Source organism: Diuraphis noxia, unplaced genomic scaffold, assembly GCF_037042655.1.
Source record: "Diuraphis noxia isolate RWA-SAM2 unplaced genomic scaffold, SU_Dnox_SAM2 contig0002, whole genome shotgun sequence".
In the NCBI taxonomy this organism is placed as follows: Eukaryota; Metazoa; Arthropoda; class Insecta; order Hemiptera; family Aphididae; genus Diuraphis; species Diuraphis noxia.
In genome coordinates, this window is record NW_028301712.1 from 34522058 (window position 1) to 34538995 (window position 16938).

Genomic DNA, 16938 nt, shown 5'->3' on the forward strand with positions numbered 1-16938 from the left:
AATGTTGCTGACATGCCTATATACTTTGTCATGGGTAGGACTATATAGAAAATCTTAAATCCCCGAAACGGCTTATATTCAGACATAATTTGACCATGTACTCCAAAGAACCTCCATGCCAGTCTGTTTTCTTAATTAATTACCTGAACTTAAAATAACTCAAGCAGTAGTATATATTTGGATGAGTGAATTAGTTATTTACTAACACTTGGAATATTTTAATGAACTAATTTTCAAAAAAAATTGTTACGATTTATCAATTACAAATATATGTATTCAATTTAAAACAAGTAATGAAAAATTTCACCTAACTCTAAAAAATTCGTCATCGAGTCGCTTAATCCTATTCTTAGCCCTCGACACCTATAGGTGACAAGTTCACTGCTATATGTATATGATATACTATATTCGTCAGACAGAGAAGTTAGCGCCAGTCAGCTAGTTTAATATAAAACATACGAATATTTTTTAAAATAATTATATTGTAATAGAATATTATATAAATTATAAATTCATACTTAATTGAACATTGAGTATAATTGAATTGTTAAACCAATGTAGCATAATTTAATGTATAATAATAATTGTATTTTTTTTTCTCTTTCTTGTTTCTCTTATCAATCATATAAAAAACCCATGTATGTAACCTAATTAATTGTAAGCAAATAACCACGGTGTTGATTCTGTACCAATAAAAAAAAAAATTTATAATAATAATAATAATAATAATTGTAAATACTAATTAAGACTTTTTAACTTATGGCCTCTGCTGCCGAGTTATATTTAAGATCAATATAAAAAAAATAAACTAATTCCTATAATAATATAGGTAACAATGATGGACTCATAACAGTCATCACAAAAAAAGTGATAATTATCTTAAAATAACGAATTGTTTAGAGAACGATTTTAAATTTCAAATCATAATATCTTCTTTTGTAACACATACATTTTAATGATTATCGAGTATAAAAATTATCAAAGTTATCCTACGTTAAGTTTTGAAATTTTTTTTATGTTCTAAAAAAAACTGAATGATAAAAAACTATATAGTGAAACACGTCAGTTAAAGACTGAAAAGTTCTACTATTACAAATTTTTGGTTATTAATATACCTACTTTTTTCACTTAGTTAAAACTTTTTTATTCTAAATTAAAATGTATGTTTTTTACTTTGATGTATTATCAATTTCAAAATAATATGTGGCATTGGCTTTTCATTCAATTAGATTTTTATTTTATAATGTATTAATTGCAAAGAAGTCAATTTTGCTTATAGATATTAAATACAATTATCAATCTTCCCCTCAAAAAACATTGAATATGAATATAAATATAAAAAAATTGTCAGTGGTTCTAAATGTTATAAACTTTACATCCAGTTACCAAAAATCAGACCAACCCCATCCACCAGTCACCCCACCACCCAACCACCCTGCAGCCCAAAAAAAAAAAAAATGAAAATAAAAATGTATCGATATATTTTTTTTAAATAGGTCAGTCAAACAATTTTCTATGATTAATTAAGTTGTCTCGTAACATATTATCATCTCTAGTTTTCAAAAATTGAAGCACTGAGTCAAACAATTTATAGACTGTATTCACTATTCATCATCGTTTTCAGTACAATGTTTCTCAAGCAATCTGTCATTCAAATTCCAAAGAATTATTTTTGATTTCATTGTTAGTTGTAATTACATAATACGATAATAATAATAATACGAAAAATGACTTGTTTAAGTGCTCGATCAATTTTTTTTACATTCAGATAATTTTCATTATGATCATGACTGGATTCAACAGATGAGGAAGACGAACGGTTATTTTAAAAACACAAAATTCAAAAATTCGATGGAACTTCACAAAAATATTTTGCAGGTGCCTTAAAATTGCAATTGTAATATTGGAAAATTCATATGGTACCATTTGAAGAATCGACGTCATATATAATCGTATAATATTTTAATAGTGTTACATAATTCACGGTCAAAGTATTTGGTTAGATTGGGATTATATTCTATATTGTCGTCACGGCTTTGTCGTGTGTACGAGTATACTTGGTGGAGACGAAAAATCGATGTCTGTCCCGAGCCAGAGCGAAAACTATTCTACGCCCACGCTCGATGTTCGACGTTCCGGTATAGGGATTAAAAAAAGATATAGGTATATCCTATACCTATATCTTAATATATATATATATATAAAATCTAGCTTGACTTTATTATAATATATTATTATGTCGAATCGAACGCAAGCTCTGAAACTCGAGATCATTTTTTTCCTTATCCTTTTATAATCGAAACGTCAATGTCTAATAAGCAGCGTGCGTCATCCACGAGTGTATATTATTATGTTTATCATGTAATCATGTGTACCTACGCGTTTTTGGAAAATTTCAAGACATCTTGGAACCATCGTGGATTTTTCTTTGCAGCATAATATCTGAAAAATCTATAATCTATTAATTCGGAATACAAGTACCCATGATTATGATTGCTGACAATAGATGCTCGCCATTTCAACTTATTTTTACTTCTTAGAATGTAATTATGTTAAATACCTTGTTTGCACACAGATGAAATGTAAATAAACACTTTTTTTATCGTAATTTACTCTATTTTTTTCATTCATTCTTCTGAAATAAAATAGGCATTGGAAGGTAATAAAAACTATAAAACTGTTAACAACACAGAAAATATGGTAAAAATAAATTTGATAACATTTGCTAGTAAATCCCGTTCGTATTTATTTTATAAATTAATTTTGATAAATTATTTTCGTTGACTAGTAATAATTGTTTTAATAATTTCAAATTAGTCATGTGTTTTTTTTTATTCTGGTTATGTTATTTTTCTGAAAAAATCGTAATTGATTTAATACACTATTTTACATAAAATAAATGTATTAAAATGAATAACTGTAAAAAAATCAAACTTATTCTAATTTTTGGCGAATGAAATTGTAGTTCTCGACAAGCAGCCCGGGTGTACGCTGATCGGTATCCAGGTAGGTTTCATCCACTTTATAATTATGTCCATAGACTTTTACGTGGATTAAATAAAAACGATCAATTTCCTAACGATCAAAATAGACAATGGCAGCCAAGACTAAATAATTGTAATGAAGACACTGAATTGCCGGTAATGGCCTACATACGTGTTTTTCCGCGTTTATCTATTAGTCATGTATCTCGACAAATTGGTATATCAGTTAGTGCAGTATATACAATTTTGAAAAAAAAAGATACAAAATGCACTAGTATAAACCTGAGTTTAACCAACATTGACGAATCGGAGATTATGAACAAAGATTAAAATTGTCATGGTTTAGCATTCAATTTGAAAATGACAATTTGTTTTATAATAGTATTTTATGGACATAATGAATCTAAATTCACTAACAAAACAAATGGTTTTGGGACGATACAAATCCACACCGGTCCTGAAAAACTAACTTTCAGACAGTTTGAGGATAAATGTGTGGTGTGGATTAATTGGTGGAATACTTTTATCGGGATTGGTAAATTGAGTCCCAAATGACCATAACTCGGTAAATTGAGTACCGGGAAAAACAGGGAGTAGGTAAGTTGAGTCCCAAGAAAAAAAAAGGGGGTAGGTAAGTTGGTCCCGAGAAAATAAGATTGTAGGTCGTGTCGTCTCAGCTACTACATAACTAAAAAATAAAATATGTTATTATTATTATTATAATATGTTATATGTTTTATAAAAATAAATTTAGTTATATTATATTATTTTATACTTAATTTATATTGATTAAAAATATTAAAAATATAAAATTAATAAAAAAATAAAAATTTCATTACTATTATTAATATACAGGAGATCAAATGTTATAATCCGATTTGAATTTATTAAATCAATAATAATTAAATTTTTACAGAGTACATTATAAATATCATAATAATGGCATTTATTTTTATTTTTTTATTAATTTGTATTTGTAATATTTTTAATTAATATAAATTGAATATATAATAGTATAATCTTATGAAATTTAGTTTTTAAATTTTTAATTAGTAGCTGGGACTTAAATCTTTTTTTTTTAGGACCCAACTTACCAACTACCTGTTTTTTTTTCCCAGGACTCAATTTACTGCCTTCAAAATTACCAAACTTATCTCAGACCCGATTTACCTAGCCTCACTTTTAGGTCCTTATTTTTATGACGGGACACTTACAGGTAGAAGGTATCTAGATTTTCTTGTTAATAAAATATTACTGTTACTGTTAGAAAATGTTCCATTAGCCAAACAAGAAAATATGTATTTTCAACAAGACGGTGCACCACCACATAACGCCATCATTGTTAAACAATATTTAAATGAAATTTTTCCTAACCGATTGATTCGTACCCATGGAGAAATTCCATGGCTGAAAAAACCTACAGACTTAACCCAATTGGATTTTTTTATGGAGGAATTTAAAAATTGTTGTGTATGCGGACCCACCTATTAAACTCCAAGATTTGAAAAATAAAATACTATTGGCTTATAATAATTTCAGAGTAGAACAAATTAACGCTACCACATCAACGGAAATATTAAAACATTTGGAATCCTGTTTGGAACATCAAGATGGAAACTTCGAACAATTTATTAGATAGAACTGTAGAACTTAATTGAAAATGAATAAATCTTGATTTTAAATTCAAATTTTGTGTAGTTTTATAGTTTTCATTACCTAGCTATCTTATTTCAGAAGAATGAATGAAAAAAATAGAATAAAATACGATAAAAATTGTTTATTTGAATTTCATCTGTGTGCAAACAAGATATTCAATAATGTTACACAATAAAAAGTAAAAATAAGTTGAATTTTGTTTAAATTTTGTCAAAAAAAAATTACTCGTATATATTAAATTTCATATGCCAATTTCGTAATAATAAAAAAACTATTTTATACATAAATTGTTTAGAAAAAAAATACCCTATCCGAATATGAAACAAAAGTCAGTGTTACCATTTAAAAAAAAAGTAAGTTGTATTTATCTAAAAATGTGTGTTTAAGTACTATCTGTCATTCAACGAAAACCCCATTTCAATACAAGATAATCGAATTCAAATATTTAGTGGTACCTATTAGCGTAAACACACTGCATAGCTATCAACTGGCGTTTATGAATCTAAATCTCAAAAATATTTAATAACAAACAATGAAACAAATATTTTAATTTAAAGATAGTATCAAATAAGTATAAACATGTAAAATATTTATATGCTAAAAATTAAACACTAATAAAAAAATGTGTGAAAAAGTAATACCTACTTACGTTACGAAAACTATTAATAATATAAAAAAAGAACCAAAAACGGAAAAAAATTTTTAAATGGCCAAAAATATTACAAATATCAAATTTTCAAAAGTTTGATTTGATTGAGGTTGTCTTGACGGTGTGATAACTACTCTATTTTTTTATTTGTTTTGTATATTTTTTTTTCTTCTAAAATCAAAAACGACAATGAGAAAAGAACTGAATTGTTTTTTCCCGAACTGTTTCGCATTGTGCATAATAATATATTATGGGTGCATTCATTGTCCCTTGGCTGAGCGGAGGAGGTGGTTTAGGAATTTTAACTGTTTTGAATGGTATATTATTGTCACGGGTATATAATAGACGGTCATGAATATAGACGTTTTTACCAGTTCACGCGAATCGATTACGAGATACGTTTGACACCTCTCTGTAGTTCAGCGACAGTTATTATTTATAATTTCGTCAGCGGTCATCAATTTCATTGAGTGCTATCCATTGGGGAATGTGTATTGGGTTATATATATAGTTTAGGGAGTCCTTATATCTGCGCTGAAACAAAATGAATGAATGAAAAAGATAAAAATAAGAAACTTTTCGTAGTTTTAGTGATCGCATACCGTTGTGCGTATATATAATATATATACTTACAATACCTACTCTTCAATCTTCGTAATTAACACAATCCGCATACTATGGTATTGGTGCGTAAGCCAAGCTTCTGTGGTCGTCTGTTACATGGTAATATAATATCGCTGCAAAAACCATAGCATATCACTCCTGTTATTAGATTTATTGAAGTTTCTTCACGTAAAGAAAAAGTATTATCGATGAAAGAGTTGTAACCGTAATTGTGTCAAACACATATTATATTCATTATACCGTGTGTTCACCAATTTAGAGAATACTGAATTTCTCAGCCGGAATATGTTGGAATAAATCAAATTTTTTTTACAAGCTAGTGGTATATAATTTCACATTTTCAGATTAATTTTTAATTTTTAACCCTCTGGGTACGCGCATGCGCAACATAACTTTTTTTTTATACGTGTCATAAATAAGATTTAACATAGTATGGATATAACATTATTTAATTAAAATTGATTACAACTGTATACGTAAAAGTATTCAAAAACTAACCAATAATAAATAATTATTAATGGTTTTATGCATTTTATAAAAAATTGTAAAAATGTATTATTTATTAAAATTTGAATGGATCTCATTCAGTAAATTTTGGTTTTAGAGCTATAGTTAATTGGTAAAAATGACTTAAATAATTCAGTCTATCCGAATTCGGTATCAAAGTACTGATTGCTTTTTAAAAAAAAAAATAAGTTGCGTTGCGCATGTGCATGCCGATAAGGTTAAAAATTTGAAATTTATCTGAAAAGTGAAAATGTGTATATATATATACACAGTAGGTAGTATACTTATACTATACTATCTACTTACACTAGCTTGTAAGAAAAATTTAATTTATTCCAACATAATCCGGTCGAGAAATTCAGTGTTCCCTAAATTGGTGAACACAATTCGGTATATACATTTTAATTGGGTCATTTTGATGAGTTAAGATCTAGATATTTAGCTAAATAATTTAAAAAAACAAAAATCAAATAAATATTGTCTAGGCATTTATTTGATCATAAAAGTTGTTCCTATATTCAAATGTAATTGTAATAATGAGTACGTATATAATATACCTGATTGATAAGCAAAAACATGTGATAAATTAATTATATCTAACTAAAATTTTTATTTAAATCATACAATTTGTTGTTTTGCTAACTGTTTTATAATATTATAAAAGTAATAATAGAATGTTATTTTATTTACTATAACCAGTGCTATTTAACTATGCTTTTTAAGTTTATAAAATGTATAATTGTAAACTTTTTGTAAATTCAAATTATGGAACAAATCTATTAAAATATATATTTTTTTGAAAATTAAAGAAAAATATTAAGCGATGTTACTATAATGGAACCATTTTATTAAAAGTATTAAATAATAACTTCTTTTTATAATTTTGATGATTATAAATGCACAAAAAGATGATTAAGTACTTAGTGATATAATTTAGATTAAAATTGATAATTGTAATTAATATTTCCACCTAATGATTAATGAGTACTATAAATAATACAACTATCAATAATGATCAAAAATAATAAAAATTAAGATTTATTTAAAACTTTAAAACTACTAACTTTTTGAATCGAATTTTTAAATAAGAAGACATTAAGTTTCACCGGAATTTAAGGAGGCACCTTCTAAAGAAAATATTTCTGATGAATTCTTTTGTATAGTAAAAATTTAAATAAATAAACATGAAAAGCCAAAGAAAAAAAAACGTAAAACTTAAACTTCTTTGTCACATGTAAATTGGTTGACGTAAGTCGTAAAGTATTATACCTAAAATTGTTTACAACATACCAAAAAATAAAAAATAAAAAAATAAAGGCCTCTGACACAACAACACAACATTATTGAAGCCCAAAAATAAAGGCCACCTTAATGTATAAGACAAACGTGGTTCAGAGGAGTTGAACGTCGTCGATCGATAAACGTCTGGATAAGTGATTTAAGATAGGTATAATGTTTCAGCACATCCGTCCCTATATTAAACACCCATGAATAACAATGAAACTTTAAATAATATAACATTTTAAAACATACCATTAGATCGATCTTCTCAGATTGAGGTATGAGGAATTACACGGTGACAGTTTTATTTCAAATTGTTCGAGATTAGTAGACAAATTGATCGAATATTATTTTGAATTCCTAACTTACATTTTTACTAGACATTTTATTTTATACTATAAAATCTTTGGCAAGTTCTATTACAAAACGTCATAGGTAACTAAATAAATAACATATTACTATATATGAAATGTACAAGTATAGGTACCTATAGGCTATAATATAAGATTATATAAATAAAACGACTTCAAAATTGTTTAGAAAAAAAGAGGAACTGTAGTTGGATAAATTAAACACTTTTAGAATCTAACATTCACTAATAAGTGCACAATCATGTCTTGTATTATATAATATAATATTATAATGGGAATTAATGTAAGTTGACCCATGTTATAATAATCCACCACACAATATTCTACATCGTATAAATATACCTTAGAAGTTTTAGATACCTGATGAATGACACATTTTTACGTAAATAACGTCTATTTATTATTATTTTTGTGTTTATGTACAAAATATACTGCACTAAAATTCTTATGCGCAAAAACTAAAACACAAATATTGCCGATTTTTTTTTTTTAAGCTGATGCAGTGGATTCTATTTTGATACCGAAAAAAGAATTACTTCAATGGAGTATAGAAAATGATTTATGTAAGACCATTTAAAGGACCAAAATGTGACTCTTAAATAAAATGGTTAGAAATATACAAGTTCAATGAATAATTCAAATCCCACTGTCCAGTAAATTACAAAATTCACCTTCATAAATAAATAAATATTTTAAACTCTCAATTATCAAAATTAAAAGCCAAGACAAGAACTCAAAAGTCAAGTAATAACAATGTGACGTAAAATAATGTAATATATCAAAACCTTAGTGTATACATTTGTATTAAAATGTTTTTTTTATATAAAAAAAGGTTGATATATTCCGAGATCATAGACACAAATATAATTGAGTTAGAAAACCCATTAGATTTAGTGCAGATGCCGCACAAGGTATAATTACGTTAGTTAAACAGTTAATCTACAAGACATCGATTATTTTTAAGTATTCCTATTCAAATTAAATTATTTTAAAAAATAATCAAAAAAACAAATGATTAATGACTGATAAGCTTAACTAATTTAAAGCATAAGCTTCAATCATATACTTCAATTACATGAAAAGTTTTTTAAGTTTTGAACAATCTTATAAGAATTTTAGGGTGAAATTCTGAAGACTATATTAAAAATCCAGAAGACAATATAATATAATAAGTGCCGAGTGGCGTAATATTACACACTCCACAACCGACGCTTATAACGACATAAGGCCGTTTAGAATTTTGAATTATCAGCTAGAAACTATCATAAGCTCAATATCAAAGAACACGCAATATTGTGGAATAAAGAATACTTGTTAAGTCGGGTGTCTCGAGTGTCATCCGCACAATAGTTTGTTAAAATCACTTTGTTAATTCTGTTACCTACGCTATAATTATTATAATTATATGCAACATCGTTTACGGCGTTTTGTCATTGAAATTACGTCATTGTAACAGGGGAAGAGGTGATGGCATATAATAATAATAAAATATGCTGACAAGAGTTAATTTGCAGTCTGTAGTTGAATTTAGGATAGTATTTAATGATATGAAGATGACTTTACACTTAAATGAGTGATAATTTATAAATTATATTCAAGCGAACAAATTGTCATAGTGAATTTAAAATTGTAAGTGTTTTATAAAAATTTAAAAAAATATATCATAACACGCATTCGGGTGTAAAACAATTTATTGTTTTGAGTCGTAAAAACATGTTTATATTATAGCTAAAAATTCTACATTCAAGGCTATATCGTTTTTTTTTTCATTCAAATCTCTACGTATATTAAAATGATATATTATCGCCACTAGTCAGTGAAGTGCTGAGGGTCGACTCTTGGTCCAGCCCTTTCAGCTTAGAATATTTTTAGCAAATAAATGAAAAATTAATATTTTTGTCGTTTTATTAAGCTACGTAATATATTATAATAATTATGTATCTATATTATGAAGATATTTGTATGCATATTAATAAAAATAGAAAATATAATCGTAATACTTGTCTTGATTGGAGTCCCTGTGGATAGTAAACAACTATGTTTATTGCACGATAATTTAGTGATAAAACTTTAAGAATATGAGATTCATTACTTTTAAAAAGCCCGTACTTGTATGTACTTTTTTCATAAACAAAAAGTCAAAACCTGACTTTCTCTCCCTCCTCTAAAAAAAAATACCGTGACCTCATAAGAAGTTGACATAAACTTGTCATCATATATTATCCATCACTTTGTTATAAATGGGTGGCCTCAGCTCCCACAAAAAAAATCATAGTTAAACTAGGAAAGACACACTGTTGCAGTATTTTGTAATAATTATATAAAAAAACGTCATTATTTATATATTTAATGATTTTATAAATTGTCAGACGATTTTTGTAAATTGACTATTGTCGATTACGTAATACGTTATATCTACATCATCTAAAACATTCTGGTTCATAATAATACATAACATAATAGTATAATATAGATGACGACTTTTTGTTTAAGCTTTTTTAACCCTACAACAATATGAAATAAGTTTAATATTTTTCAAATCCAGTTTCGTTTTTTTTATATATATAAAATTTACTCTTATCGTGTTATTCGTCTTTACAGAATTCTAAAAAAAAGAAGAAAAAACCCCTTTTTAATCGTATAATATATAACCTGTCGTTTTTCAGTATTTATTGAACACGTATCGATGTTTTGCTCACATACAAAATTGTATTTAACTTTGCTCCTTTTACGAGAACCCTAAAATCAGCTTACATACCACAGAAAGATAATTCGGTAAACATAGGTACATTGTTAATACCTTTGTCGAATCGATAAAATACTTTAATTATTATAATACTTTATTCCATTATATTATGAATGTATCCAGAAAAGTTGTACATTTAAAAAAAAAAATAGGTATGTACTGCTAGTGCGTAGCTTCTTTGAGTTCTGCCAAAATTCCGGTTGCCACTATTATAATAAAAATAATAAATAATGCATACATGAACCTATAAAATAGGTCATATCGTATATACTTACGTTCAGTATGTATCATTTGTATATTGTATGCTATTATTAATCAGGTTTTTATGTTTATAGAAAATGGACCTCAATCGAGACGGGGTGGTGTCATTCGACGAGTTCATGGAAACCTGTAAAAATGACGAGAACATCACCCGTGCAATGATCTCAATGTAGACGAGAGACATCGTTAATATAGATGATAAGTATCATACCGTGGACATTGTTAGAAAATAAAATTATATCAAAGAACTGGTCGATGACAACGGTAGGATGACGTGAAATCGGCAGACATCATCTGAACGATGAACAGTAGTGTATTATAATAAAAATAATATAATTTTTTGTTTTTAAAACTTTTTTTTGGTTGACATATGTACGATTAATTTCATTTTCACTCTTTTTTTTCCTCAACGCAATCTTTCCCAAAATATTTTATTATTTTAAACAAACGAAAAAATATAATATATAGTGTATAATAATATTATTATTTTATGGTAGGTTTCATACGAGACAGCCATATAATATAATATCATAATAAATAATAGTAGGTGTATAAAACTTTTCCGAAACAAATTCCGTGTATACAGGTTAGGTGTCAAAACGCCACTCAATGTGATTCCCCTTAAAAAGCCATCGCATTCATTTTTTTTTTTTAATTTTCTTTTTTAATATACTTCATGATAAAGAAATAAAATAATATAGTAAGTTATAATATTATAATAATATTGTGTACTCGTATTATGTTATGTACATCATTAATGAAATAATATTTGTATGTTACTTATACACCGTTCATAGACAAATATCTCGACTCCGGTGGAACAGGGTAATAATAAAAATATACACGATAATACTACACACAATGTAGAAAACTATAGAATAGGTATTATCATAGGAAGATATATGATAGGTTTGTTAAGTAGTATAAAATGATTCCCCCAAGCCTGCTCACCCCTTTTTTTCAATTATACAGTTACTTATTCGTTTTTTAAATATACTTTAAGAGCATAATATATTCAAATGTTTTTGATCAAAATATCGTATACTAGTTAAAGAGATTCCTGTGAAGATTGAACTTATATATATTTTTTTTAATGAGAACCATTCTTTCATCTGTAAATTATTTATCAGATAATTTTTATGAAAATATTAACGTGTAAAAATCAAAATTTGAACAGGTTTATGGTTTATTTAAATTTATGTACTAAGGATACTAGGTCTACGATTATTGGTTCGGAAGATGAGGGGCTATGGTTATTTTAAATTTATGATATTTTATTAATATTAATTTACAAACAAAGGTATAAAATTGAGAAAAATGGTAAAGTATAATACATACTAAATCTTAATATTGCATATATTTTATACTTTTGTAAAACGAATTTTAAGGACTATTATTCTTATTGTAAACATTTTAATAAATGAGATGCTACTTGTTCAAATTTTGAGCTAGATATATCAACATTTTCAGAAAAAATATCCACTTTAAAAATTAGTAAATAAAAGAATGTTTAAAAATATAGGATTTAAGAATTCTTATTTGAAATACAATAGTTTTTACTGACACAGGTCACTCTTTAATCAGTACAAATCTTGACAATTTTATAATACAGTCTTTAACTTAATATATCCAAATTTTCAATTTCAATAAATTCATTAATAAAAGATACTTTGGGGATAGGTTATGCTTGTTGAATCACACCGTATATGATGTTGAACGAGTGTTCGTCAAAATATTTATACTACATACCAATAGGTATATTTGTAAAACGCGTGTGCTTTTTTTTATTTTCATAGGAAAGACAGTGATCAGAAATGTGGCTCTATGTCTGTTAAGATATTTGAAACGCACCATTTCCTCAACCAGATGGTGCCATCGACTAACATATTTACTGATATAATATGCACATCATATGAAATGATAGGTGCGTTGTAAATATAAATGAATAAAACCAAACATTTGTAAATTTTTCTTTTCGCCATTGACCTAAATAAACGATATTATCATTCCTATATTATTATTACATTAATTACGTGTGTTATCCTAAAATATTACCAGGGTTATTCGTGCATTGTAAATACGATGAATAATATAATATATAGTGTTCCCTTCAACGATATCAAACTAGTTTTATTATAAAATCAAATATTTAAACAGTTAAAAATATAATATAATACTTATATCAATTAATGTATTTTTGTTTAAATATTGGCATTGTGTCAAAGTGTGCTTATACTATATTATTACATGTGCCGTCGGACGTTTGTGAAAATTATTTTGAATTGTTCTTTTTTAAGTTAGATAATAATATAATATATATATATATGTGTGTGTGTGTGTGTTATGATAATTTTGTTGTTATTTTTGTTGTTGTGTTGATAATTTCGTGTTCAAATTATAATATGATTATGTATGGTATAAATTGACCCCGACGGGAAATGGGTGGTGGCCGAGTGTATACGATATTAATGGCGACATTAAGTCAATTTAATAATACTGTTATACTAAAGCAGTAGTATTATATACCTATGATTAACAAACAAACAAAAAAAACATTAAAAAAAATTGTTACTTTACCTACAGTCAAAATATTAGTAACTGTAAAGTGTTAGTGATGATAACCAAGTATATTTTGTTATACACATAATATACATAATATTATAATAATATTGTAAAGATAGATAATTTTTTTTTTATATATATCGCCAATAATAACCGTTATCCAATCGAGAGAAGTGTATACAACATAATAATAACATGATATAGAGGCATTTTCAACGAATAATTGATTCGAGTGGAAAAAAAAAATAAATACCTACCACAAAATAGTAACGAATAATAATCAATTTCATTGGCGTTGACGCGAGTTTAAGCACTAAGCAGCTTTAAATATTCGTTGAACGTAATATTTTTCATATTAACCGAGTGCAGCCCACAACCTCTTCAACCATGCCAACAATCCAGTTTTATTGTATTAATATACTTCACATGCACCATGCTGAATCGACGCCAAAGTTTATTCTGTTCAAAATCGATTTCCATGTAGGTACCTGACACGGGAAGCCATTTTCGAAACACAGCGTTTAGTGTATACTGCAGTACATATTAAATACTTCTTTGCAACACTGTACATTAAATCAGTATGACGACTACATGCGTTAGCCTAACTGAAAACTATCGTTTTAAATAGAGTTAAAATTCTGGAAACTCTTTAAACGAAAATGTTCCGAATAATTCCTGAGGAGTGTAGGATAACGGAAACGGAATCGTTTTTATTATTATTATAATAGGTATTTTATAATTTTAAGTTGAACTATATTTAGAAACATTGTTTTATTATAATAGAACAACGATGTTGCAATAATAATAAATATTAGTCAGTAAATCAAAAAAACCACGATCGTTCCATTGTTATGTTATAGTTTAACTAAAATGGTCTATTATTATAGTCTTATAATATAGGTACTCTTATGTAATTAATTTTTATGATACTCACTAAATGCAACATAGAATCACTGTTTAGTCACAGAATAAAATAATGATTCATAAGAAATAATTGTTTATCGTGAATTTTTCTGCATTTCTGTACATTCCCACCTAGTTACGTTACCGGAAATTTACCAACCCTAGTTATAATGTATATAGGTTAATATTTAATTAACTCTATATTAATTCGACGTGACCTAGTCTCGTTCACATTCTAAATTATATTTTCCAAGTAAAAAATGTTTAATCGTATACTTTGCTAATATACGTAGTTTATTTACTTTGCTATTAACTATTTCAGTATTTTTTGTGGTTGCACTTGTATTAATGAAATAAATAAGTAACGAGACTCTGCACAAAGTACGGTGCTCGAATATCTAACGGAATTTTAGAAATGGAGAAGGATTTTCCTAAAGATGGGGAGGGTTGGAAATAATAATAATTATAGTGGCTGTTACTATGGTGATGTTATACGCACCTTTATTTTTGATAAAGAACCAAACAAGAAGCAAACTATTGAGTTTTTAAATTAAACCTAAACTAAATTTAAAAAAATATGCAGACATGCAGTTGATAAATGATCTTGAAAAATAAGAATAATATTATACACACACAAACAAGATTTTTTTTTTAAATTTCTTTCTGTTGTTCCAATTTTTATTTAATTAATTTGATTTTTAAATGCGCTTTTCAGTTCATTTTTCGAATCGAATTCCTTAATATTCCAATTCATTTCAATAATAGAACAATTCGTAACATCACTCGTCAACATAATCGTTTAGTAAAAATCTATGGAGGATATTATATATAGTTGGCATTGAGTGTATTTGATGGCATTTTGAGAGCATTATACAGTTTGATTTACCAAGCATAACGCTTACCTCGTATTTTTTTCCTTACAATGCAGTTATTGAGAAATGTCCTGTGGAGTTAGAAATTCTGTTTTTAATATGAGAACCCTCTTTTTATGGACTGTAATTATTTAGTAAATGACTTTTCTAAAAATGTAGACAAATGTAATTCAAAATTTGATAGAGTAGTTTTCTAGTTACATATTTAACTTTTTGCTCTAAGGATAATACATAATATATAATATTTACACAATACTGGGCTTTTAATATATAGGGCGTATGGTGATTTGAAGATCAATGTGGTAAATAATATTGATCTATTAAAATGAATAATTTGGAAAAAATGTCCAAGTATTTAAATATAACACATAATATTATAACCTATATTAAACATATCGATTTTATGTTTTTGTAAGACCATTTTTAGGGACTATTATATAGACTTTTATCTTTAGTAAATACGATATAATAACTGAGAAACTACGTTTTCAAATTTTTGAAATAGATATAGATATCAACATATTCAAAACAAGTTCCAACTTGAACATTTGAAGTAAAAAAGGGGGGTTTTTCATTTTAAAAACAAAATAATTTTAACCGCGGGACACTCTTGTGATACAAAATAATTCAAGCATTTTTACAAATAGTATATAATTATATTTAAAAATTCCAAAAACCAGAATTGCACAAATTTATTATTAAAAAAAATGGAGTAAGAGCATGATTAGTAAATCATCCTGGATATAATTATTATAAATTATTATATAATAAGTTATTATTGTTATAACATATACACTTGGCTAAAAGAAATAATCATTGCCCACCTGATTTTTCAAAAACTAATATATATATATATATATTAACTGTACAAAACAATAGATATGATATAATATTATATGAATACAACTGGCTTGCCACCCACGAAAAACCGAACTTAATGATAATTATATTTTATTGTAGATACTACAAACTTTATGTATATATAATATCATGGTCACGTCACGAGACTTATTGTTCTGTATCGTGTACGACATACACCGCTTTAAAAAAATAATACAAGAATAGTTATAAATTATACTACGATATATTATTATATATCTTAATATTTGATATATATATATATGTATTTTTTTTTTAAATGTAATTCACAGAAAATTTGTTTTAAATGTCGCTTTGTGGTGACCGAGTCCAAATGTTGTCGTTGTCCAATAACTGTTAATAATTTGTGTTTGCTACATTATAATAATACATTAAGCCTATTTTGAAATGACGATATTTTAACATCGATACTCTAAGTATAAGATGAAAATCTGTTACTTATCATTATTCGAATACCATACTACAATAATATAATATGTAATATTGTACTTTAAGTTAATTATTGTAAAAATAACCATTTAAAAAACGTATCGTGTTATTTCCAATGAAAACAATAAAACATATTATAAAAATTTAAAAATTTAAATTTTGTGTGTTTTTATTATTACACAAGTATTTATACGATATTTTATGATCATGATTT

At 26.4% G+C, this 16938-nt stretch overlaps 1 protein-coding gene across 6 annotated transcripts in view; it reads left to right on the forward strand.

Annotated features, from left to right (window-relative positions):
* The window catches only part of LOC107165584 (Kv channel-interacting protein 4-like), a 150527-nt gene extending 133646 nt beyond the window's left edge, over positions 1 to 16881 (forward strand). For 4 of the 6 annotated variants that reach the window (XM_015513906.2, XM_089218890.1, XM_089218888.1 and 1 more), the window contains one exon: positions 11154 to 11431. In XM_015513906.2, coding sequence (XP_015369392.1) covers positions 11154 to 11252 — 99 coding nt within the window. In that variant the 3' untranslated portion in view covers positions 11253 to 11431. Of the gene's footprint in view, positions 1 to 4523; positions 4673 to 11153; positions 11432 to 12875 lie in introns of those variants that run through there. The other 2 variants (XR_016190164.1, XM_089218889.1) reach the window with 2 other exon arrangements.
* The last annotated feature ends 57 nt before the right edge of the window (positions 16882 to 16938 follow it).